The sequence below is a fragment of the Callorhinus ursinus genome, unplaced genomic scaffold (assembly GCF_003265705.2).
Source record: "Callorhinus ursinus isolate GAN/ISIS: 27379988/994484 unplaced genomic scaffold, GSC_fseal_2.0 scaffold12, whole genome shotgun sequence".
NCBI lineage: Eukaryota > Metazoa > Chordata > Mammalia > Carnivora > Otariidae > Callorhinus > Callorhinus ursinus.
This window is the reverse complement of record NW_027397074.1, coordinates 45,811,620-45,836,528: the sequence shown is the minus strand read 5'-3', so window position 1 is coordinate 45,836,528 and position 24,909 is coordinate 45,811,620. Positions and strand designations below refer to the sequence as shown.

The 24,909-nt window shown below is 46.8% G+C and overlaps 2 protein-coding genes across 4 annotated transcripts in view; one reads left to right on the top strand and one right to left on the bottom strand.

The window, feature by feature from the left end:
- CRHR2 (corticotropin releasing hormone receptor 2) overlaps positions 1-4,806 on the top strand; it is a 46,103-nt gene extending 41,297 nt beyond the window's left edge. The window contains exons 10-13 of one of the 2 annotated variants that reach the window (XM_073899026.1): positions 471-556; positions 740-875; positions 1,243-1,284; positions 2,695-4,806. In XM_073899026.1, the coding sequence (XP_073755127.1) occupies positions 471-556; positions 740-875; positions 1,243-1,284; positions 2,695-2,835 (405 nt within the window). In that variant the 3' untranslated portion in view covers positions 2,836-4,806. The remainder of the gene's footprint in view (positions 1-470; positions 557-739; positions 876-1,242; positions 1,285-2,694) is intronic. The other variant, XM_073899025.1, reaches the window with a different exon arrangement.
- Positions 4,807-15,808: 11,002 nt separating this feature from the next.
- The window catches only part of GARS1 (glycyl-tRNA synthetase 1), a 45,881-nt gene continuing 36,780 nt past the window's right edge, over positions 15,809-24,909 (bottom strand). For both annotated transcript variants that reach the window (XM_073899032.1, XM_073899033.1), the window contains exons 13-17: positions 23,575-23,660; positions 20,825-20,934; positions 18,313-18,406; positions 17,461-17,651; positions 15,809-16,103 (exon numbers count right to left, since the gene is read on the bottom strand). In XM_073899032.1, the coding sequence (XP_073755133.1) occupies positions 15,978-16,103; positions 17,461-17,651; positions 18,313-18,406; positions 20,825-20,934; positions 23,575-23,660 (607 nt within the window). In that variant the 3' untranslated portion in view covers positions 15,809-15,977. The remainder of the gene's footprint in view (positions 16,104-17,460; positions 17,652-18,312; positions 18,407-20,824; positions 20,935-23,574; positions 23,661-24,909) is intronic.

The following is a 24,909-nucleotide window of genomic DNA, read 5'->3' as shown; positions in this document are numbered from 1 at the left end:
ATCAGTCACTCCCTCTGGCCAGGTCCACTCCCCCAGGGTAGCAGGGCCTCAGGGGAACCCTCAGTCGACGAGGGGGCACCCTGCAGCAGACAGGGCAAGGGACTGGGGTGGAGTCCTGGGCGGCTTCACCTGTGGCATCCCCGAGTGGGGCAGGGGCGTGGGGGACTTTCTGAGGAGCCATGCCTCAGGAGAAGTGGCCTTTGTGTCCTTGGTCACTGCCTCCAAGGCTCCTTTCCCCCCTCGGGTCTGAAGGTGGAGAAGCGGGCCGTGGAGCCTTCAGGGGACGGGGACTTCTGCCCGTCCTGGTGAGGGAGAAGCGTAGGCCTTGGGACCGCAGGCAGGGGCTGGGCGACGGGTAGGACGTATGTGTGCATGGGACGTGGGGTTCAGTGGGTTATAGGGGGAAGTGGCCGCCTCTCGGTTCATTCCCCATCTCACGGTCCTTCTTTCTTTGCCTTCCCTCCCTCCAGGTCAATTTTGTATTTCTTTTCAACATCGTCAGGATCCTCATGACAAAACTGCGAGCATCCACCACATCGGAGATGATCCAGTACAGGTGGATGATGGGTGCCTTAACCCCCAGACGACAGAAACGAGGAGGGCATCCGGGCAGGGCCCTCCAAATCCTCCTAGTCCTCAGCCAGCGAGCTTGCTCGGGGCCCCAGAAGAAATGGCCGCTGAGTGGGACCCTGCCTGCAGTGTGGACTCAGACCAGTCTTGTCACCCTCTCACTTCCCAGGAAGGCGGTAAAGGCCACCCTGGTCCTGCTGCCCCTCCTGGGCATCACCTACATGCTCTTCTTTGTCAACCCTGGGGAGGACGACCTGTCGCAGATTGTGTTCATCTATTTCAACTCCTTCCTGCAATCCTTCCAGGTGGGCTGTGGGACAAGATGGGGCACCAGTGTCCTCACAGAGACCTCACACGGGACATGGTTCACACTGAAACATAAGTGCATGCACACACTGAACCCCAGCCCCGGGCCCTGGCACCCCGACCCCAGGGGTCAGGCGGGCTCACCCCCTGACTGGCTCTTGATCACACTAGCCTGCACCTCCTGGTGGCCCAGCACCTGTTCTGAGGATTTCTGACAGCCTGTCGCTTCCCGTGGGCCCCAGTAGACCCGCACCATGAGGGGTGGGCTCCCCTCCAGCTCTGGGGTCCCGGGCCCAGGTGTTCCCAGCCATCCCTGCAGAGTGGCTCCCCAAGCAGGTCACTGACCCTTCCCTCCTTCCTTTCCAGGGTTTCTTTGTGTCTGTCTTCTACTGCTTCTTCAATGGAGAGGTATGAGACCAGGCTCCAGGGCCGTCCTCAGTTCCCAGCCCAGCGGAGGGTCCCTGGCTCTGCTCAGCTCTGCCCTGGACAGGGGAGGGGAAGGCCGGAGGAACCACACCCAGCTTTGGGAAACAGGAGTCCTGCCCGAGCGTCTCAAACCAGCTTAGAAGGTCACCTGTGCAGGCTGGAAACAATAGGCCGGCACTTCACAAAGGCACTTGGAGGGCTGGCTGGTCAGGGAGCCCAGGCTGCAGGGTCTCCTGGAAGGAGGAGCCAGGGCACAGCGGGTAACAGGCGAAGGCATTCCAGGAGCGGGCCAGGTGTGAGCTGAGCACCCAGGCCTTGATGGACGCAGGGAGCAGGAAAGACACCAGCACATTCCCCCACCACAGAGCAGACCACACGCCTTGGGGCCAATGCCAGGGAACGAGGCACCGGGGACAGTCTACTTAGCTCACAGAGCCCAGAATCTCCGCATAAGCAACTTGGGAGAGAGGCTCACACCGGCCTGTGGTGGGTGAGGACACACAGTGGGCTATGGGGCAAAGAGTAGACACAGCCCCAGGTCCCGAGAGCTTCCGAACACTCAAGAGGAACGCCAACGCCATCCTGAGGCCCTTCCCCTGCCTGTGCAGAGGGTGACAGTCGGGGGTGGGGGGCGGTCTCTGCACACCTAGGTCTCTGGCAATCAAAGCAGACCTCACATGGGCAAGTCTGACAGTGAAGACTGGCCGGGGCTGGAGGGCAGGGAGAGAAAGCTGCTAAAGCAAACACACAGTGCCTCTGGGGCATTTATTCTGGTCAGCCACATGCTAGCCTAGCATATGGGGAACACAAGCCGTTTTGCAGAAAACTTTAGTTGCAAAACGAATGAGAATAATACGGCACCGGCAACGATCAGGTTCTGAAATGACTAGAACTGTTAGTTTTCCATCTCAGCAGCACATGCTATGGCCAGTGAGGCAGGGTCCGTCAGCTGGTGGAGGGGGCTGGAGGGGGCTGGAGGAAGGGCTTTCAGGAGGGAGAGGGATGCCAAGTACGCGAGAAGAGCGCGCAGCTCAGCAGGTGCCCAGGAGAGCAAGAGGCAGATGTGTGAACCTGCTGCTTGGGTCCCACCGTAAAGAGGAGGTGGCAGAGGGATGGGGCAGGGAAGGCAGTGTGTCCCAAGGAAGGGTCAGCAGGGAGCTTCTCCAGGAGAGGAATGAGGACCGACGGCAGGAGCTTCTGGGGCTAACGGCTTCAGGGGAAGGACCTGCTTTTGGAACCAGCCAGTCGCTCCCTGGGTGTGAGTGTGGTGGTCGGGAGGGCACCCCAGCCTCCCTTCAAGGGCCCTGCAAGGGGCAGAGAGCAGAGGAGAAGCCTCCCAGTTCCCAGGACTGGCCCCCCGCAGGCCCCGCTGAGCCTCTGCCTCCCCCGCAGGTGCGCTCGGCCGTGAGGAAGAGGTGGCACCGTTGGCAGGACCATCACTCCCTCCGAGTGCCCGGGGCCCGGGCCATGTCCATCCCCACGTCGCCCACACGGATCAGCTTCCACAGCATCAAGCAGACGGCCGCCCTGTGACCCCTCCATCACCCCGCTTGCTCCTCACTCCACCAGCAGGACAGCTTCCCTATCCTCGTGGGGCGCCTATCTCTGGGTTCACTTTGCCACCTCGCCGCTCGGGCCCTGGTGGGGGCAGAAGGGAGGGGAGACGTCAGCTGGCCCGCCCTGCTGGCTGGAGAGAGGCGTGCGGCAGCAGGCTGTGCGAGAGGCTCTTAGGAGCCAGGCCCACTAGGCCCAAAGTCTCAGTGCAGAGGGATGGCACAGGGGCCACCCCCCAAGAAGAGCGGGTCACATGTCTTCAGGCATCTGCCCACACCAGCCTCTCTCCCTGCATCCTCACTGTAGCCCCATTCACAGGCGGGGAAACCGAGGCCCAGTGCCAGGAAGGGCCTGCCCGAGTCACACAGCTCGTTCGTGGCACAGTAGGGGCTCCCCTCTCTGTGAGGGCCGTCCCACCAACAGCAGGGTGACATTCGGCCTTGCTCCCTGCTCCCGGCCTTCTGCTTCCTTGCTCAGGGCTGCCCTCACAGCAACTGGAAGCAAAGAATTAGTTTGGCTTCCTCCCAGGGGCTCTCACGTAGACCCCAGCCCAGAGCAGGCCGTCTCTCCGCCCCTCCCCAGCCATCTCTGGGGTCCTAGGAAGGATGCTGCTTCCTGTCCCGGGACACCTCTTCTCGGCCTAGTCCACAGACTCAAGAGCCTTGGGGAGGGACACGTGGGGAAGGAAGACACAGTTAGGGCAACCAGACACATAGTGCAGATGAAACGAGGAGGAGAAGCATGGTGGCCGGGGACAAGGAGAAAGAAAGCAATTAGGTCTTTGGTGACTAGAACGAATCTCCCAGCTCCCACCACAGACCGGGCTTCATTTCAGCCTCCCCTTCAGAAACATCTCGGCTCTCTGTGAAATAAACCATGCCTCTGTGGAAACGGCTTCCCCTCAGGTCAAGTCAACCAGACATACGAAGGGGTGCCGTGGCCAAGGATGGGGGGCTGGATCCTCTCTCGTTTGCAGAGCCCATGGCCCCGGTGCAGGGCTGGTTCTCCTCTCTGACCTGTGTGTCTGCAGGTCTGTCCCTTACTCCCCCAAGACAGTCTCTAGCCCTCCTTTCCTACCGAGGGCAGTTCAATTCAGCACAGAGGAGAGGTGCAGCTCGCCCAGCACGCCACAGCCCATCCGAAAATGTTCTAAAATCCGGAGGCAAGTGTAGACAAGGCCCCACAGTATTTGTGAACAACACCATGAGGAAGTTCCAGGAGAGGGTGGGAGCGGAGGAGGGGAGGCTGGAGCCATCAGGTCGGGGTTCAAAAGGGCTTTTGCTCTAGGAATACCCACAACGTATTTTTTTTTTTATTATGTATCCCATCTTGCATATTTTTTAGTTGCCATCTAATATTTTTTTCACATTTTTTTAAATTGGTGAGAAAGGTGATTTCTGGCTTTTAGCAAATATTTACACTTTTAAAATAAAACTGCCGCAACACTTTAAAATATATCATTCAGAATCCAAACACAGCTGTGATTTAATAGCCAGCCTCTTTTGTTTGAAAAAAAAAAAGCTAACCAGCTCTTCCTGAGGAGCTGGAAATTTTACGTTGTTCCTTTTCTCTTTGAACTTGTGTCTTCATCCCATTTCCCCCATAGAATTTTATACTAATGTAGTATTTTTATGGTTGAAAGTCTTTCCTTGCTCACCTTATCATACTTCTCTGCCACAAAATATATTTAGAAATTGAAATAGAATTATTTAATTTTCTGTGACTAAAATTTGTAAAGAGTTTTTTTAAAAACATCTTCTGGATTGAGTTATCACAACTACTTTTGATATAAAATATAGGGTACAATTGATTAATATAACACAGACACTGAAAGTTTTTGTAAGGCAAATGTAAAGCCTTACAAAAGGAAAATTTATTGAAAACCCATCTTAATGGAATGGATAGGAATTTAATTGTTCATGAATCTGTGGGTGAATATTTATTGCTGGAATGAATCAGGACTTAGCATCTTTTCTTTCTTTTTCATTTTTATAGCTCCACATGCTAAGAATGAGGAGCTTTTTCACATAAATAAGTAGATGTCACTCGGGTCTCTGACCTCCTTCTGAGACGTATGCCAAAAACTGCATAGTGATCTATCAACCAAATAATGTGTCAGGCCACCACGTGATTAAGTCCTCTTTAAATTTGGCTGAAAGAAATGAATTGAAAACCACCTGACTTGCCAAAGGCTTGACTACCCCACGGGCAGCTGAGTGGGGAGAGGTTAATGACTAGGCGGTGCATCTGAGTGACAAGTGGCCGGGCCCTGGCTTTGCCTGTCGGCGGGAAGCCAGTGGGGCTCCCTGCCTTTGTGCTTTCTAGATACACAGAACGAACTCTTGTGTGTCTTGTAAAGCCTCCCTGTGTGCCCAGAGGTGGTGTACTGGCTGCTTCCATTAGCATCATGGGGGGTGCTTGTAGAGCAAGCAGCTTGGTGCTCATCAGAGGTCCCTCAGATGCGGCTCCTCGCCCCACAGCCCTGTTTCCCGGCCTGCAGAGCATCGGAGTCACGAACCTTTGCTCAGGAGGCAGTTTGGCCTGTTCCCTCTTCAGAGAAGGCCCGTCCTCGGTTCCTGCACTGACCGACCGTGCATTCCCTCAACTCTGGGGCCCTCAGTCATGCCCTCACCCCAGGCCCTGGCTATGAAATGCCACCAGAGGCATTAGACCCTCTGTGGGTCCCGCACTAGTTAAGCTCGTTAGGCACCTGCTCCTCGCAGCCAAGCCAGGCCTTGTGAGCATCTGCTTCAGCGTGGGCAGTCCGGCCTTGTTGGTGGACGCTCTTCCTCAGTAGGCAGGTTCTGGCACCCAGACCCCTCAGGGCCCTTTCACCCCCCGAATTTATAAAGCTGAGGAAGGCTTGAGACCGCAAGTGTATTCCTCAGCCCAGCCTTCTGGCCCCACTCCCAGTGAGAGACCACAGAGCCCTGACCCCAGCACGGCTCCAACGCCTGGCCTGTCAGCAAAGCGGGGCCCTTGAGGGGGTCTGAGCCTGCAGACGACAAGGACACCAGCAGACGCGGTAGGTGTGGAGCGTCTGTGCGGTGGGCAGTGGAAGGTGAGGATGACGTGTCCCTGCTGGAGCGGCTGTGGTGCAGGTTCCACCTGAGGGCTGAAGCTGCAAGCCCCCTGCTCTCCTGTGAAGGAGGCTGACCAGCAGCAGAAAGGAGGATGGACTTCGAGTGGAATTAAGAGGCTCGCGGAAACTGACCACCGACATGTGGACGTACATAGCGGGAGGCACACACAGAGGCTCACAGAGTGGAGGCGAACACTCCGGGGGCCGCAGAGGGAGGCCCAGATGGACGCTGAGAGACTCCCGGGGACACGCAGAGGGGCACCCAGGCACCAGATGCACACGTGTCCATCAGTCGGTCGTTCCCCATTTACTGAGCCCCCCTGTGTGCCATGTAGGGAAATAACAGCACGAATAACACAAGGTTCCTGTTCCAAGAAACCCAGAGTCTACTTGAAAAGAAATAGCTCCCCAAAGGCACCAGGTAAAAGCAGGAGAAAGGATGCGCTCTGTGTCCCTCCCTGACCGGACGTGCCAGTGTCCGTTTCCGTCTGCTGTGGTGAGGAGGAAAGGATCAGGCCTAAGGACGGCGAACAAGTCAGGTTCTGCGGCTGGCGCTTTCCTCCGCTCCCTGCATTTTCCACGTCTCTGAGACCATGCCTGTGGTGGCCTCAAGCCAGACAAGGTTTGGGGGACACAAGAACCTCAGCTGCCCTCCCCTATGCCCTGCCCATTTCCCATAGTCCGGGGCATCCCGGACTGCCAGAGAGACAGACAGAACTGGAAAAGGAGCCCAGTGTTTGCTGCTCTTCCTTCCTGAGCATCTTCTGAGCACCATGGGCAGATGGGGCACATGGGCAGGGAAGCAATGGGCTGGGAAGGGGGCTGTCACACAACAGGTCGCCCCCTTCACATGTCTGAGGCTGACACGGGGCGTGCCTGGGGGGAGTCCTTTCCTAGAGTGACACTTCAGCCAGGATGTGGGAGAGGTCTGTGGACAAGAGCTGTGTCTCCTGGCAGGGAGCCTGGCCGGGGGGCCCACTGCTCTGAGAACACACCTGGGTGGCTCATAAGAACCAACGGGGCTGCTCTTCGAGAGCAGACTTTGGGAACCTTTGTTTCCAGACTGGGTGGGATCTAGAAACCTGCACGTTCACAAGCCCCTCAGGTGTTTCTGTTGCTGTCTGGCGTGGGAGCCACTGAACTAACAAGGAAACATCTCGTCTCTCCTTTCCAAAACACACACACACACACACACACACACACACACACTACTATAGAAAGGGAAGATGAGTGACCTGACCTGCCTTTCTGGAAACCTCTAAGGGAAGGCAGCTATAGCAGGAGGAAAGAGGCAGGTACAAAACATGGAAGTGTATTCATCAATATGCTTATTATGGCTTCCAGCTCTGCCCTGGAGATGCCACTAATTCTCCTGAGGGAGCCGCCCCACTTAGAGATGTTAGTTAGCAGGAGTGGGCTGAGAGCGCGCTGAGATCACTGCCCTGTATTGACCGAGTCTCCCCCAGATAGTGTTGGTAGGGATTGCTTCGCTCAGAGCCTGAGGCCCTCCCAGAGAGCTGCGGCATGCTTCCCCCACCACAGAACCACCAAGTGGACTCCATCTAGCGAATCCTGTCCATTCTACAGGACCCAGCCCAAAGAGCCTCTCTTCTAGGAAGGCTTCCTACCAGCATCGGTCCGACAAGTCCCCCTGGGAAGCCCCTACGGCAATCCTTGCCAGGCTCCACTGCCAGGCTGGGAATTGCTCAAGGACTTACGTCCACAGCAAGAGCTCTGTTCCCAGTAGGAGCTCTAGAAACATTCACTAAATAAACTGGCCTTTCCTATTTGTTCCACAGAGCTGGTAACTCACAGCGGGAGTCCAGTGCTGGCAGGACAGACCAAGGGTACAAAGAATCCCAGAGACCTATTAGCTTTACATTGGGGGAAAATCCATTCTCCAGCTCCAGACACCCCCCCCCCAACCAGAGCCCCGGGGCCAGGCCCAGCCTGAGGGCATCCCCTCCCCATGTGCAGGCAGAAAATCGGAGGAGAGCCTCTCCATCCTTCCAAGACTTCCCTGCAGGTGTCCGCCCATTAATCTCACGCCGTGTGTGGGGCCCCATGCCTTGATGGGCCCTGACTTCCCGCTGGGTGGAGGTAGGGGACCAGACCTGTGCCCCCGCTGTCTAGGAACATGCCCACGGTCCTCTGCTGGGGAAGTGGAAGCACCTCTCCCAAAGACAGGTCCTGGCTTAGACAACTGACTTTATGATCACCCTACTTAAACCTCACATTTGTCTGAGGACACAGCAGGGGCCACAAAGGCTACTTGGAGAAATGAATGATGAAAGCCAGGGCCCCCAGAAACTTCAAAGTGTTAGCTACTGCACTTTGGAAAGAGAACCCAAGCAGAGGGACCTTTCGAGGCCAAGTCCTGCATCCAGTCTTGATAACTGCTGGTTGGACAAATGAGTGAGCAGGCAGGAGCATCAGCTCTGGAAGAAAACCATCCCTCTGCTTCTGCTGTGAAAACAAGAAAGTAATTAATTGTGGTTCATAATTAGTTCTACAGGGCACCAAGTGAAGCCTTCTCTGGCTCCCTCAGGCCCAACCGCAAGCAATGAACAATCCAGCATCATGGATCCCCATGGAGGCCCCTCTGCCCTAGAAGACAGAGAAATTCAGACTTGTCATTTCTTCCTGCTTCTCCCGGTTCCAGTCTCCGTGTCCTCTGGAGAAGGCAGGTGGTGGACCCATGAGGGATAGGGACCCTTTCCTTATTCCTCCAGCTTGGCCCAAATAGCGTGTCCTTCCGGGGCTTTCCAAAGCGTGCACTATGGAGTCTGTGCCTCTAGTCCCTAAGCTAATGAACTCCCCCAGCCCTGTGTCTTCATATCCATCTCAGTCCTCGGTTTGAAACAGATTCTGGGCTATCCCCCACCCCACACCCTCAACATTGCACACCTAAACGTTAAGGTCTTTATGATGCGGGATCCTCGAGCGTGAAGGTCAAGAAATAATTCTTGAGGCGTTTCACAGTGCAAAAATGTGCTTTTATTAAAGCACAGAGACAGGACCCGCGGGCAGACGGAGCTGCACTTGTGAGTGTAAAGAGTCATTGATTATATACTTTGTAGTTTAGTTAGTGGGGATTAGGGCTAAGTCTCTAAGGAATTTGTGTACGTTGAAAGTGAGGTTTACGGGATCTTGGAGGTCTGCCTATTGTTAAGATAAGGTTACCCTTTCTTGTCTAGTAAAACATGAGTCATGAGACCCTTGAAGAATGTCATGTTCTACGTGTCTCAGACGTGCATCAGTGGGCCCCGTGTTGTATATGATTTATTCTTAGTCATATTCTTCCTGCCTTTGTTTCCCTCAACATTTTCATCGGAAGGAATGAGGAGAAAAAGTTCTTCCTTAGAAATGTGGATTCTTTTCCCTACCTAGAAAAATATAAATATATGAAATGTACAAATACTATGCATTAAATAGTGCAGAAAATTTCTAAAGAAATCCTCAAAAGAACCACAGACCCGGGGCGCCCGGGTGGCTCAGTCATTAAGCATCTGCCTTCGGCTCAGGTTGTGATCCCATCCGGGGATCGAGCCCTGCATCGGGCTCCCTGCTCTGCGGGAAGCCTGCTTCTCCCTCTCCCACTCCCCCTGCTTGTGTTCCCTCTCTCGCTGTGTGTGTCTCTCTCTCTCTCTCTCTCTCTGTCAAATAAATAAATAATCTTAAAAAAAAAAACAACTAAGGGGAAAATTAAAAAAAAAAAAAAGAACCACAGACCCAAGTTTAAAAGCCCATGACCTCAAGATAAAAGAAAAACGCTCTCATGTAGCTAATTAAAGAGTCTCCCACATTGGCGGTGCTCCAGCCTGCCTGTGAGAGGCAGCAGGGCACTCTGCATCACACAGGTTTGTGAGCCCACTCCAGACCTCCTGAAACACAATCCCAGGGGGCGTGAATCCACACTTTTACCAGGCCCCAGGAGTGCTTCTCACCCAGGAGGGCCCTGGGAGCCACCAGCACACAAGGCCTCTCCTCCCTCCCTCCCTCCTTCCTTCCCTGGCACACAAGGCCCTTGGCTCGCTGCATCTCCTGCTCTGTCCACCTCTCCCCTGCAGGGCACAGCTCTGCCTTTTCCCACACCAGCTACTGTATTTAGGTTGGGTCTCCAGCCGGAGCCTTATCGGCCCCAGTCCTGAATTGCCAGTACCCAGGAAATGTCGAGATTCCAAGAGAGATTTCATTTGAACCAAGGGTTCCAAAAGCATGAATCTGAAAACCACTGAATTCACACAATCTTAGTCCCTTGGGCTCTCTCCTCTTGGTGCTCAGGGTAGGAAGGAGCTTTCTAAGTGAGGCTGCTAGGGGAAGCTTCTACCGAAGCACAGTAGAACGAAACAAGACAGTACAGGAATTAGTGCGTGTAGTAGGGCCATGTCAGTGTGCTGAACTTGGAGGGAGAAAGGAAAGAAGTGAACACCACACAGGCCTCAGCATGGCAGACTGGACTAAATGTTTTCCCATGTACTTTGTCATTTAATCCTCTTTAAAATCCGGCAATATAGAAAAACTCAGCCTATAAAGAAAGAAAAAAAAAATGCTCGCTACCAGTTCCTCTCAGGAAGTCTAACCCAGACCCAGGAACTCCTGTCCCTCAAGGGCCTTAAAGTCTTAAGAGTTTCTCTGCTTTGAACTTCTTCTCAGTCTACTATTTCATACGAATTTTTTATTAGTTATAATCTTAAAAAGGTAGTGAAAGTCTTAAATTTTAATAATCATCTTAAAAAATATTTGACCTTAAAACACCCTTTTCATAGTGTCAACGGAAATATAGTTTAATCATACAAAACAGTAGCTACAGTTCCTCAAACTGGGGATTCCCTAAAGTATTCCACAGTTTTGAGATTTGGTGTCCTCTATCAAGGTCACTAGAATATACTGAATTTATGAACCTGCCTTGGCATGAATGACCCAGCGACTGCCGGGCTTTTCCCGAGGGACCTGCATTTTAAGCCAAGAGTTGAGTTACGTTATGTGCATTAGGGGGTAGACATTCTGAAGTGAGCCAGTTTTTACACCAAAATACTGAATGTGAGAACTGCCCTGGAGAATATGCATCCTTAAGTCAAATATTTATTGAGCACCTACTGAGTGCTCGCAGTCTTCTGGGCATAACAGGCATATAGCCATGAATAAAACAGGCCCAAATCCCAGACCTCATGGAACCTACATTCTAATGGGGAGAGTGAAAATTAAACAAGAAGGAAAATATGCTATATAGCATTAACTGATAAAGGGGACAAAATAAACGAGGAATGGGAGATAGAGTGTGCATGCGTGTGAATGTGAGGGGAGGAAGGTTTGGCTCGAGGTTGAAACTATAAGTGGAATCATTGGGGAGGCCTCACTGGGGGTGACTGCTGGATCAAGTCCTGAGAACAAAGGGAGTACTTGTGAGCATCTGATCCTGGCGGGAAGCGTTGCAGACAGATGGAAAAGTCAATGCCAAAGCCCAGTGTGCATGTGTACGTGCCTGTGTGTGTGTGTGTGTGTGTGTGTGTGTGTGTGTGTGTGTGTGTGTGTGTGGGCTGGTGGGGAGGGAGATGGGGGCGACCATGCAGGTATTATTCTTGAGTGAGAAGAAAAACCACTGAGTCTGAATTTGTAGGACCAATGGGATCACGTGGGCTGCTATTTTGAACACAGATTGTGAGACAGACTTCAGATAAGAGTCTTGCAATAAACCAGTGAGGAGATGGTGGTGGCCGGACCAGAGTTGTGGCCTGATTCTGAATATCCGGTGAGGATGGAGCCGATGGTCTGGATGAGGCATACAAGAGAAAAAGCAGTCAGGATGGGCACTGAGGAGCTGTTACAAACCGAGAGGTCAGGTTTGCAAGCTTGCTTCAGAATTCTTTAGAAAAAAACGGAAGGTCTGGTCTCAATTTTTAAAAGAATGTTAATAAGGATTTTTTTAAAGCTTGTGTTTTTTTTTTTTTTTTCCTTTCCCAGAGTCTCACTGTGCTTAATCTCACTATCAATTAACTGGCACTCAGATGCAGAACAGTGGGTTTTGATGAACTAAAAAAGGTTTTAATTAGGCTAAGTTGTTTTAGTTAGCACAACTGCTTTTGCATTAATTGTTGGCGATTGAGTTTTAAGATGTAACAAATGCAGACACTGTTTGGAAAAATTCTATGCAGGCTCACTTCTGTACCAAGTCCAGAACATTACAAGAGCAGGCAGAGAGCTTTGACTCCCAAAGAGAGAAGAGCTCTCTCTTCCCAGCCTTACACTCACAAAATTTTCATTAGGTTCAGGCTCAGGCTGTGGCTGGGGACAGAGGAATGAGGGTTACAGCAGGACCATCACAGCTAGATTCTGGAAGAGTCGGAACTAGAATGCACTTTATTTTATGTCCAGCACAGCCTCCCACCCCAAATCCTGTAAGCTCGTGGCTCCATGAGATCACCCAGGGAAACTAAAACCCCACTGCACATGTGCCCCTCCACACTGCCCCACTTAGCTAATCGTCTCACTGGATACAGGTTCTTATAAATTCACATTTTCAAGGGAAAGCCCTTTCGGGGGAGCAATGGGTCCAGCATTTCATATGGGAAGAAAGTTCCCAACCGTAGAAATAGTAGGGAAAACACCCAAAGGAACCACAATCCCCTCTGAGGGATCCTCCACAGCTCATCTTGACTACACTGTCCCTGCCCCAAACACACGCATTACAGAGTGGAGGCTTCCACAGAGTAGATGGACTTTGGTGTTGACAACTTGACCCCTATTGTCAGAAGAAATCATTCAGGAGACCTTTCCCCAATTTTGGGGGGCAGGGCGGGGCTCAGGCTCTTTATGGCTTGAGCTGTAACATCCGTTACAGCAGTGGTTCTCCTAGGTGCTTTCAAAATAATATTGATGCCCAGGCCCCACCTTGGAGAAACTCATTAAACTGGTTTGAAGGGGACACAGACATGGGTATTTTTTAAAGCTCAAGTGATTCTACTGTGCGGCCAGGGTTAACATCTTTTACTGCAGCAACAGGTTTAAAAAGATGTGCCCTTTAACATGCTAGGAAGATAACACCATCCAGCCAGGAGAACAGCATGTCACAAACACAAGAGGAGCTCCTGGGCGAGAGGACAGGGGCACGGGCTGCTTCTTTCCAGCAATTCCTGTCGAAGCTCCCAAATTATCTCCCAATTTCCAGAAGATTCCTTAATTCCATCCACATGATTTTAACACAATTACTGTTTAGAGGCAGCCTGATAACCAAGAAGTATTGAAAGGCAACAAGAGGTGAATTTTGAAGCACAGCAAACTTGTTCATCCATTCACCTACTGAATCAGCTAAATTTCTTCATGGTGTTAGCCAAATGCCAAATGAAAACCTGCCTTAAACTAAAGGCTATCAGCAAAGATGCTGGCACGAGTTTCTTTAATGTGAGCAATGCTATCAAAACCTCTTCATCCTAGCCTCAGTTAAGAGATACAGATTAATAGTTTTTCCTGGTGATAGAAGATTAAGTGCAACTATATTCAGAGATAATTTGGATTTATGTCCAGGGCACCCAGTTCTCTCATGAATAGATTCCACTGGCTAAAATAGACACTACCGTTACCCTAAGTTTATACTGGTTTAGGAAAAGTAAATAAAGGTCTAAAAGGAATCTATTTCATGAACAAAATAATTTTGCAAGTTGTCACAGAGCTCATTTGACATCTGACATCTCTAGTACCATCTCACACAATTAGTAAGATCATTTCTATATTTTTATGACTTGGCAATGAATTCTTTTTCTAGAACATCCAGCTATGTTCAGTATTTTACTATTATGAGCTCCTGCACAAGTCAGGCACAGATCACTTCTCTGAACATACCTCCTCATTGTATTCGAAAGCCCTGAATTCCAGCCTAGGTTTTAAAGGAACTACTGTGTTCTTACGCACATTCCATGGAAACCAGTTTGAATCTGACCCTTCCCCATCACTATTTTTGGAGAGAGTGATGAACAGGAGTAACTTCTCTGAGAGGCAGTGCTATTTATCCAGCTCTTGTTGAACTAGCCCACAGTCTGATACACACAAATACGCAAATAATTAAGAAAAAGGGCTCACAAGAGCAACAAGCCAGAAAGACTCTGGCTTTAAATACATACTGAGCTTGAACAGAAGAGAGGTGTGTGTGTGTGTGTGTGTGTGTGTGTGTGTGTGCGCATGCAAAATTCGTGTGTCAAGAGCCTCTTCATTCAGAAGGCAGTCCTTCATCTGCTTGTGCTCAGAATCGAGCACATATGGCACAAACAGAACCCATGAGCTATGCTACTGGCCCACATTCCCCACTCAGGTAATCAGTCACTTGAGATGCAGCGGGTGTTCTCTCAGGAGAAATCACACACTGGCCCTAGGGGAGAACAGAGAAGAGAAAGGGAGGACTCCCAGAAGTAATATCCAGCACTGAACTCATGACAGATGTATCTGCCAATGAAAAGTGAAGACAGTTTTAGTTCTAATCCCTTTATGATCCAAAGTAGGCAGATCCCACTATGCATAAAATATGTATCTTTACTATTAATGAGCTCATAAGAATGTCTGAGGCGGTGGTGACTGACTAACTATGGAGGTACTCACTGTAAAAGGAAGTAAATTAGAGTAAGCAAAGACAACGTCCAGCCCCAATGTGAGAATGCTAGAATATATGCTAAGTCAAGAGCTATAAGAAATCTGAGGTGAAAGGAATTCCCTACAAAATGAACACTCAGTTTATTCAAAATCTAGTTCCTTCTAATAATGAATGCTTTAAAAAGCACCAGGTAGAAGAGAAATAAGCTTCAGTAAAAGGCTTTCTTCCCCCCCAAGAAGTTCATTCAAAAATTCAAGACTCATCCCAAGTCTATTTGGTGAATACCTACTACGTACTGTGGTGGGCATCATCAGAGAGGAGATAAAAATGAAGGGAACCCCTGGGAGATCCACTACTTCAACTGTTCTTCATACCCAAGACAAAGGAAACATTCTGGAGACCACCGCACCCCTATCCCACATTGTCTGAGAGGAGGCTGAGACACTAGACAAAGTCCTAACTCTGGAAAGAGAGTTGTTCTAATTTGTACACCCTCGAATATTTTCCTAACAAATATATGTGTTCTAGTGTTCTGTACAAAAACATAATAGAAGTCCCTCAAAAGCTGAGCCAAAACTGCTGGGCTAGAATCACGACACCGTGATGGTTGAGAACTAAGTCAGATAAGACAGGTGGGGTTCCTCCAGCATCAGTTTAATGATCGCCAGGGCTACCTGCGAAGCCAAGTACAAGCATGCCTTAACATAGCAGGCTTCTGCCAATGCACCCCCTCCCAGAGACAGAAAAGCAAAGTCTTCCGTCCTCAGAACATCGCTGCTGGCAGCCCTAAGCCCCCACGGCAGCAAACTTCCTCCATTCCTCCTCCTCCGCTGCTCCTGCTGCCCATCCCCTGCCCCGCTTTTCCTAGAAGGGGTTCCAGCTGCTGATGGAATGCTGTCTCTTTAACGCATCACTTTCTCAAAAAAAAAAAAAAAAAAAGAGAATAGAAAAAGCATATCTAGACAGACAGAAAGTAGGTAAGTGGCTGCTTGGGGCTGGAGTTGGAATAGACAGTGGTGCTAAATGCACATGAAACCTCTTTCTGGAGTGATGGAAATGTTTAAAACTGGATTGCAGTGATGGTTGCACAAATCTATAAATACACTAAACATCACTGAGTTGGATACTTAAAACTGTTGAGTTTTATGGTATGTAAATTTTACCCTAATATGCCTGTTAATTGGGAAAAAAAATGTATTAACTGTGTTTAACATTAAGTCATGAGCATGTCTACCCAAGGTGAGGAAAAATACAGCTTTGCTGAAAATGCAGAAACAGGAGCAAATGGATTACAAGTTTGTTCAGAATTCCTTTAACTTTAATTGTGGGGGTCAGATCAGGCAGCCACTGAGGATAAAATGCAGTCCCCAGGAGTAGTTGCAATGCTGTTTGTAAAGTGGACATGATAAGAGCTATTTTTTTATTAGGGCAAGTGGTCAAAAGTCATTAAAACTGTCGTCATTCCTCGATTGTCTCTTTTTTACCAGTCTCTTGCCCTTCAAAGACAGGATACCTGGCCTCCACATCGGCCCACGTGATGCTGCCATTGGCCAGATCGCAGACTACACTGGGCAGTTCAGAGACCTGGGGTAATAAAGCAAAGAGAATTCCAAGAATCAACAAACTGGATTAGAACATCGAAAAGAAGATTCACCCTGAACTCAGGAGACCTTAGAGAAAGCCAAATCAGTGTCTAAAGAATCACAAGATCCCTCTGCAAACTGGTCTCCACAGAATGTTTCCCATCACTCTTACTGAAGCCTCCTTCCTTACTTAAACTCACCTTTGTCCCAGGCCTGGGTTCGTGCTTTTCTTCCAGCCCAGAATGTCTAACCCCTGGATCACTCAATTCGCCCACAAAGCCTTTCCTAATTATTCTAAATTGCTGTCACCTGAAGCTACTTCGTGTGCATTAACTTTAACTCTAAGAAGAGCTAGTCAAGTAACATGAGCGAGGGGAGACTAGCAAACTGGGGAGCCCCAACCAAGGGGGCCAGCTGTTCCTCAGTCACAACCAAACATCGGCTACCACTCAGCAGCAGTTCCTAAACTTGAGCGTGCATCGGAATCATCCAGGGGTCACATCATGCCCACCCTCTATCTGCCGCTAACCTCCCACCCCACCTGTTTCTGATTCAATAGGTCTGGGGTGAAGAGTCTGCTTATTTAACAAAATCCCAGGTGATGTGATGCTGCTGGTCCAGGGACCACACTCTGAGAATCACTATCAGACTGGGAATGTAGGTCCACAGTGGCCGGATCTGGCTTTGTAAAAAGACAAACCAGAAATCCTTGACTTCCAAATTAAGACTATAAACTCCTTTGGAAAAAAAAACAGTCTTTTACTTCTGTTTTCCTATTATTAACTCTCTGTAGCAAGCTGAGCACATAACAGGCATGCTAAATAGAACCTCTGCTCAAAATTAGTCAGGCAGTTGTCAGTTAAAGTGGGTGTTCTTTCCTTCCCCTTCTGTATTTTCCCATCTCCATTATCCCTTCCCATTAAGTAAAATTACTGAAACATTATTAGCTATTTTGAATGGATTAACAGGAAAAGTTTATACATACATATGTATCGATACATATGTACACATTTGTATAGAAATATACAAATGTCAAAGCCCCCAAAGTCTGCCAATAAAACTATGGCAGCAACCACTTGGGATCATATGTCTCTTGCCCAAGTAAACAATTACATAAAAGCAAACTGCTGGAGAATGAGCCCAGAGCGAGCCAAGTGGTTATAAAACATTAGATAACTGTTAACGGGTATTTTCATAATTAAGCCAAGGGGATTTGGGAATCTGTGCTCTGATATAAGCCTATGATTAAAATTCAAAAGAAAAAAAGGGGGGGGCAAAAACACAACAAAATCCAGGTCAAATCAGAAGGAACCAGTATACATTTCTAAGTTAAAAATGCCAAAGAGAATGCCAGCCACCTCTGCTCGAATCTGCCGCATGGAGTCTCGGTCCCGCAGAGTTGCCGTGTGAGGGGTCTTGTTCACTGTATCGAAGTCAATGGTGATGCCGAAAGCCACGCCAATCTCATCAGTCCTGGCGTAGCGTCTTCCAATAGACCCAGAGGAGTCGTCTACTTTGTGAGAGACGCCGTTCCTGGTCAGGGCTTCCGCTATCCAAAATAAATTAAGTAAATTAAAAATAAAAAACGGACAACGTTCCAATGTCATCTACATGTTGTCATACAAGCTCGGGAAACTTATAAAAGGGACTGAGACCAAGAGAGCAATTAAATTACAGCTGCAAAAGAAAGAAAAATCCCCAAAGTTTACCAAGTGCCTCACTGTAGCTCCTACCCACATCTCACCTGGCTACAGGGGAACAAGTAACACACTAAGAGCCAAGGCCAGGAGGCCCCATCCAGACTCCCCCACCTCTACTTGCACAACCCCAAGCAACTCAATGAACTCTTCCCATTTCCCAACTCTGAAATCGGTGTGCCCCACCACATGACCACTAGGAGCCCATTTAGTGCTGTGGGTCCGGTTTGTTAACACTCCACTAGGATTCCCCTGATGAAGGGAGCAGCGCCAAGGTCAAGAGGAGAAGCAAGGATATTTTGAATCTGACCCTTGGGTCCTACGCTGACTAATTCAAATACTAGGAGAAAACGTTCTGAACAAGCACACTCTCTTTTAGAAGTAAGGGCAGAGGCTAAAATCACTTAGATTTACTCTTTATTCAATATGTATTTTTACTGAAAAAAAGATACATCTAAAATTCAGTCTACTTGACAGTGTTCCCCTGGAGATTACCCAACTGGATTTGCTTACATAATTCCTTGACAAATGGCATGAACTCCTGGTTTTGGCTCAGTGGCAGGACCGAACATTTGAATGGAGCTACTACAGCAGGGAAACTGAAGAACTACATATTTTAAAAAAGAAAGAAATCCAAAGACATTAGTTTATAAACATCTAAACATTAATGTCCAAACTTCATTATCAAAATACCAGAAAACATAATTTGAAAAGCAGTGTGACAAAAGAGAAAAAGCAAGATGGATCTGGTTTTCAGCTCTAAATTCGAACCCCCTTAGATCTAAGTCTTATGATTTAGATCTTAGTCTCTCCATCTAAAAGCGGGTATCTCCCATCTGCTCTGCTTACTTCACACGTCTGTAAAAAGCTGAATGATGTGAAAGCATTCAGAAAGCTACCATATAAGATGGTCATTTTTTGGTACCACATAAAAACCTTACTTCTTTCCGTGGAAACCCATGAAGAACCTCCCGCCAAATCATCAAATAGTAAGTGGCAGTGCCAAAAACCAAAATCCCATTCTGTCCTTTAAGAAATTCAGCATGGCTGAAGGATCTGTGAGTCTTAGTGACAAGGTAAAACAGAAAAGTTTAATTAGTTTGCAAATGTATACTCAAAAGAAATAGGGTGAAACAAAAAGAGATGCTTTGTATACCTATACCGAAAAGTACAACCCTCCTAAACTGCTCCTAAAGTAGGTTTCAGAGTTACTGAGAAATAAAGAAAGCAAAGATATTCTGTGGAAGGCAAACCAGGCTACCGCTCTGAGTTGGAAATAAGAGCTGAAGCCAGTTTTTAAATAATATTTGTATAAAAGGTCCACAGGAAGGCAAGAATATGGAACTCAGAATTAATAGGTCCCATAAAAATCACTGACACGGGTTCCAGCTGAGTCCCTCAAAAGCCTCATTAGCCTTAAATGCCAAGCTGCAATGACAACCCCGGCTATAAGTCCTAGACTCCATAGCTGCCCGAATCACAGAACATTCAGAATTCCACTCCTCTCCTCTATCTGGTGAGAGAGAAGTAAGGACATGGCTTTATAGAAAAATAATTTTTTAAATCTCACTGGCAATGTTTTTATACCAAATTTATAGGAAAATGGATTAAGGGACAATGTGATAAAAATTTAGAAACAATTCTGGCTTCTCAGAGCCTAATCAAATTTCTCTTCATGAGAGTAATCTCTGTGCAATTCATAAAACACTGTCACTAATTTGTTCTTGCTTAGCCCTTATAAAATTTCTAAAGTTCTAGTTATATCAATATTGTTAGATTCAAAGAAACAGCTAAAAGATTTTTTAAAAACCTTTTTATTAGAAAATAAACAGAAAAGGCACAAAGCAAACTTAGTATCTAAAAAGAACACTTTCAATATGCCACCATTCCTCAAGAATAACCGTGCCTATATTTACACATCTGGTGTCTAAACAATTACTATCTGTTGAATGAATGAGAAGCTATTCCTTAAATGTCAAGAAATTAAGATGCAATTAGGGCAGAGAATAAAACAGTAAGTTTATTAGCTACATTATTACCAAGAGTATATCAGACTTTCTAAAATAACTGGCATCAAGAGCTCATCAGCCTATTCTTCAAGGTTAAATGTCCTAGAAAGAACTACATGTCTCACATCACGTACACTCAGCTGCAGAACAGTCATGCAGATAAGAATGTTTCATTCACTTAATTTGGCACATACCACCTTTCCACTCTAGCCAGTCTTCTAAATGATTTTCCTGGAAATCTGTGCCTATAAACGACAAGAGTGTAATTTCTGCAGGGATGGCAAGGTGAGAAAGGTAGAGTAAGGCAGAGTGAAGAGATAAAGTGGAAGGCATGGAGCAGCGATTCAGAAGCATCAGGGCCAAAAGACAGTGCGTGGGAGTTAATGAAGACTTCTTAGAAACATTTACCTTTAGCAGTGCATGAATACTAGGAAAGGCTCTACCCCAAATACCACTGCCCAATTTACTACCCTGTCAATTTCTCACACTGGAATCACTTGGGGGTTCTTATAAAAAAAAATACAGATCCCTAGGTCTCAGATCTGTGAATCAAAGGTTCTGGACCAGAACCTTTATTCCCAAAGTCCCCAGATTTTATGCAGTTTAAGAAAGTTTCCTTTAACGCTTCACCAGTGCTTGGCTACAGTTATCTGGTTGGTCCAAAATCTCTGAGCCATCCCCTTCTTCCCACTTTTCTGAAAACATGAGTATACCCAGAAAGTGCCAGTATCTTCCACTGATGCAATACAGATAGTTCCCCCACGGTAGTATGTTGTCTCAGAATAAAGAGCACCAGGCACTGCAACAACCCCATCTAGAATGACCTACATATTCCAAACCTCAAGTGAGCTAACATAAGAAAGTTCTTTGCTTTGTAAACAGTTAAGCAAAGATGAGTGTTAATGCCGCTAGCACATTCGATAACCAATCACTCCAGAGTCGTCTTAATAATGTACTTCAGTAAATTTCATTCCCTGACACTGTGAGAGAATAGCATACTATCCAAGATAACTTACCGTTCTCTGCTCATCTCCCTCACGTACATGGAATGTATGTTCAAATACCGTATACATGATCCTGCCCAGGCCAAAGGAGGGCTCAATTACATTCGGAACAACTTCTTCCACTGCAAAAGAGATAGAAATCCAATAACATTCTCTCAAACCCTACATAATGCATTGTGGGTCCTCTCTCAACAATTCTTATTAGCACTAAAAAGATCTCCATTCTAGATGGACTTGAGTGATCCTATACATCAGGACAAAGAAGTCAGAACATTCCTTAAAACTATTTGCTGGTAAGAAATATGATGCCTTGGGGCGCCTGGGTGGTTCAGTCGTTACGCATCTGCCTTCGGCTCAGGTCATGATCCCAGGGTCCTGGGATTGAGCCCCGCATCGGGCTCCCTGCTCAGCGGGAAGCCTGCTTCTCTCTCTCCCACTCCCTCTGCTTGTGTTCCCTCTCTCGCTGTGTCTCTGTCAAATAAATAAATAAAATCTTAAAAAAAAAAAAAGAAAAAGAAATATGATGCCTTTAAAGAGAAAGCAGGAGTGAAAAAATTTTTCACCAAATTTTTCTTTGTTTATACAGCGTAAAACTGAAACAAGGTACCAGGGTCCCTTCTGCAGTATGCCACAGCATACTATGTACACCAAGTATACCACAGTTGGTAAGCTATGAGCAACAGCAGCTACTCCATCATCTGCCTTGCCTTGCAGAAAGCATTAGAACTTTTGAGCTTTTTTTTAAAAGATTTTATTTATTTGACAGAGAGAGAGAGAGCAAGAGAGGGAACACAAACAGGGGGAGTGGGAGAGGGAGAAGCAGGCTTCCTGCAGAGCAGGGAGCCCCATGTGGGACTCAATCCCAGGACCCTGGGATCATGACCTGAGCCGAAGGCAGACGTGTAATGACTGAGCCACCCAGGCACCCCTCAAGCTTTTATAAGACTTCGCTAGAACCAAAAATCTACCAGCATAGCTGGCAAAATTAACAAAAACAATTCCTACACACAAGTATCACATGCTTTGTGTTTTACTTTTTATCTTGCTGTCTTGATGAGAACTCTTTAAGAAAGTCAGGTTACTGCCACTGTAATCCCAAGGTTCTGGGGTCAAGAGGCCCTCAGAGAAGAGTTTGCTGGGGGATCTGCACTCAATCAAAGACATTTTACCAGAGGCCTCACATGGGGGAGGCTACACCTGTGGTACAAACAGGAAATGGATTTTTTTATTTATTGTTATGTTAATCACCATACATTACATCATTAGTTTGTGATGTAGTGTTCCATGATTCATTGTTTGTGCATAACACCCAGTGCTCCAAGCAGAATGTGCCCTCTTTAATACCCATCACCAGGCTAACCCATCCCCCCACCCCCTCCCCTCTAGAACCCTCAGTTTGTTTTTCAGAGTCCATCGTCTCTCATGGTTCCTCTCCCCCTCCGACTTACTCCCCTTCATTCTTCCCCTCCTGCTATCTTCTTTTTCTTTTTTCTTAACGTATGTTGCATTATTTGTTTCAGAAGTACAGATCTGTGATTCAACAGTCTTGCACAATTCACAGCGCTCACCATAGCACATACCCTCCCCAATGTCTATCACCCAGCCACCCCATCCCTCCCACCCCCCACCACTCCAGCAACACTCAGTTTGTTAAATGGATTCATTATTACTTATTATTCAGAAAGGAAGGACTGCTAAGCACTGGGTCTAAGGTAACTGACCTTAACCTTGGATAGTTTGTTTCAAGGGAAATGAGATAAGTAGAACCAAAAATTCACATATGTGGAGGAAAAGAGAGGCTGTTTCTTTTGTCTTGTGATAAAGAGTAAGAATAACATTTTAGAAATATGAGCGAGGCATCTCTTGCCCATCCTTCTGGGTCACCTAAGCCATGGTGAAGTACAGTTCTGAACCAGCTGCCAGAATGGTGGCTAAAAAGCCCCAGAGCAAGAAGGATCCCCCGCTTACTCTGATCACTGCTCAGACGGTCTTTACAGCTCACTGAAGCTTGGCTAGAGGGCAAGCCAAAAACAAATGGAAAAGTAGGCATGCTCTCTCCAATAGCAGTAGCTTCTCAAATACCCACCTACTACTCTAAGTTTCCAGAAGCTTCCACTCAGCCACAGTTAACCATAAGCATCCTTTGTATATTTTCCAAAACACTCATATCCCAATGGGCGACTGCCTTCGGCTCAGGTCATGATCCTGGAGTCCCTGGATCGAGTCCCACATCGGGCTCCCTGCTTGGCGGGGAGTCTGCTTCTCCCTCTGACCCTCCCCATCTCATGTGCTTGCTCTCTCTCATTCTCTCTCTCTCATATAAATAAATAAAAATCTTAAAAAAAAAAAAAAGCATGAAAGATCACTAATCTAAATGACTTTTTAAAAGGTTAATTTGTCACAAAAGAATGAAGGGGTGAGTTCTCACCTTTACTTAAAAAAACAAAAGGACATTTCCTTAAAATGGGAAAAAACAAAAAGATGGTTTTAATCAAAGAGATATTCTTCACATGCACCTCAGTTCATAGGAAATACAAAGGAGGCATTATAAACTATTTTTCAGTATTAATGTAATTAATAGTTTTTTTTAAAAAAGGCAAAAGATAATGCCTTAAATATATTCATCAAATTTAGGGTTATGGCCTTAAGTATTTATTTTTCTTCTCCAAATTTTCTATAAAATGGTTATGTCATAAAACTTAAAAAACTTTAAGGAGTAATGATTTTTTGTGTTTGTTTCTTAATTATTTTTACAAACTTACCATGTAGTGTTTTCTGGAATCTCTTCACATTGACCATGTCTTTTGTTAACTGAAATGTTTTCCCCTCAGTTTCAATAGTGAATTCCCTACAAAGAAAACACACCACATATTAGTGCAAACATTCCTATCTCTTAATTTAAAGGTGTTTTACCAATTGCTGAACTCTTTTAAGTGTAATACAGGTTGGTCAATTCTCCAGATAAAACAGCTGAAGTCAAATTTAAATTATTTCATAAGGAACACCAAATTAAGTATTATTTTAATAATGGCACCAAAGAGTATTCTGGGATGCACCCAAAAACGTGGCTAGTCTTATAAAATTCCACAAGTGACTCAATTAATAATTCCTTTGGTTTTGAGACCAAAATAAAGCCAAAACCATTTCTAAAAAATTCAATAAATTTGTCAGAAATAGGCCTGCTGGCAAAAAGACCACTGTTCTCATTATTGTCCCCAGAAATGTAAAACTGACCAGCTTGTCATCTTATAGAAGGTAATTTTAAAACCCCCACACTAATTCCAAAATAAACTTTGACACTTATGTTGAAGATCAGCTTAAAGAAGTTTAATGATTCTGTTCAATATGTCAATATAAAACACTGTCCCTCCAAAAATCAGTGACTGCGTTAGGTTCATATCCTGAGATATGCCCATTCCACTACTGGTCATAAGAATTCGCCTTTATCAAGTAGGGGTTGTTTTGGCTCACAAGCAGCTCAGTGCCAGGAAGAGAGCCCTCGTGTGGTTGTCTTTAAGCTGTGTGGTTGGCACACTTGACACTGCATTTTGCTAGTTTCTAGCACTGATAATCTCATGCATCATGAGTGGTTTTCACTCCCTCCATTTTTACTATTCTGTCTGAAGTTTGTAAGTGCATTAAAATTCCATTACATAAGCATTATCATATATATTCTGTGAGTACAGTCTAAGTATAAAGTAGGTAACAGTCATAAAAAAAAAACTGAAATTAGCAAGAAGCCATTATTTGAGAATAATTAATAAAGGAAACTGTCATGTTTATGACAGATAATGGTATCTAACTAGTGCTCTAACTTGTCCATTTTAATGACATTTGATGTTGTTTTAACATAAATAGATGTTAATTCTGGGAGACCAGAATGCTTTAAAATTTTCCTACTGAAATGGACAATCATTACCTTCAACTTGTTACAAGGGTTCATCTCATAAAACTTCTCGACAATGTTCTCAGGCAACCATCACCCCAAGGCTCCATTTCAATCTCCTCCACTCCCAGTCAACTAATGATGTGCTTTCTACCACTATAAACTCGATTCATCTTTCCTAGTTTTACATATAATCTTTTGTGTCAGACTT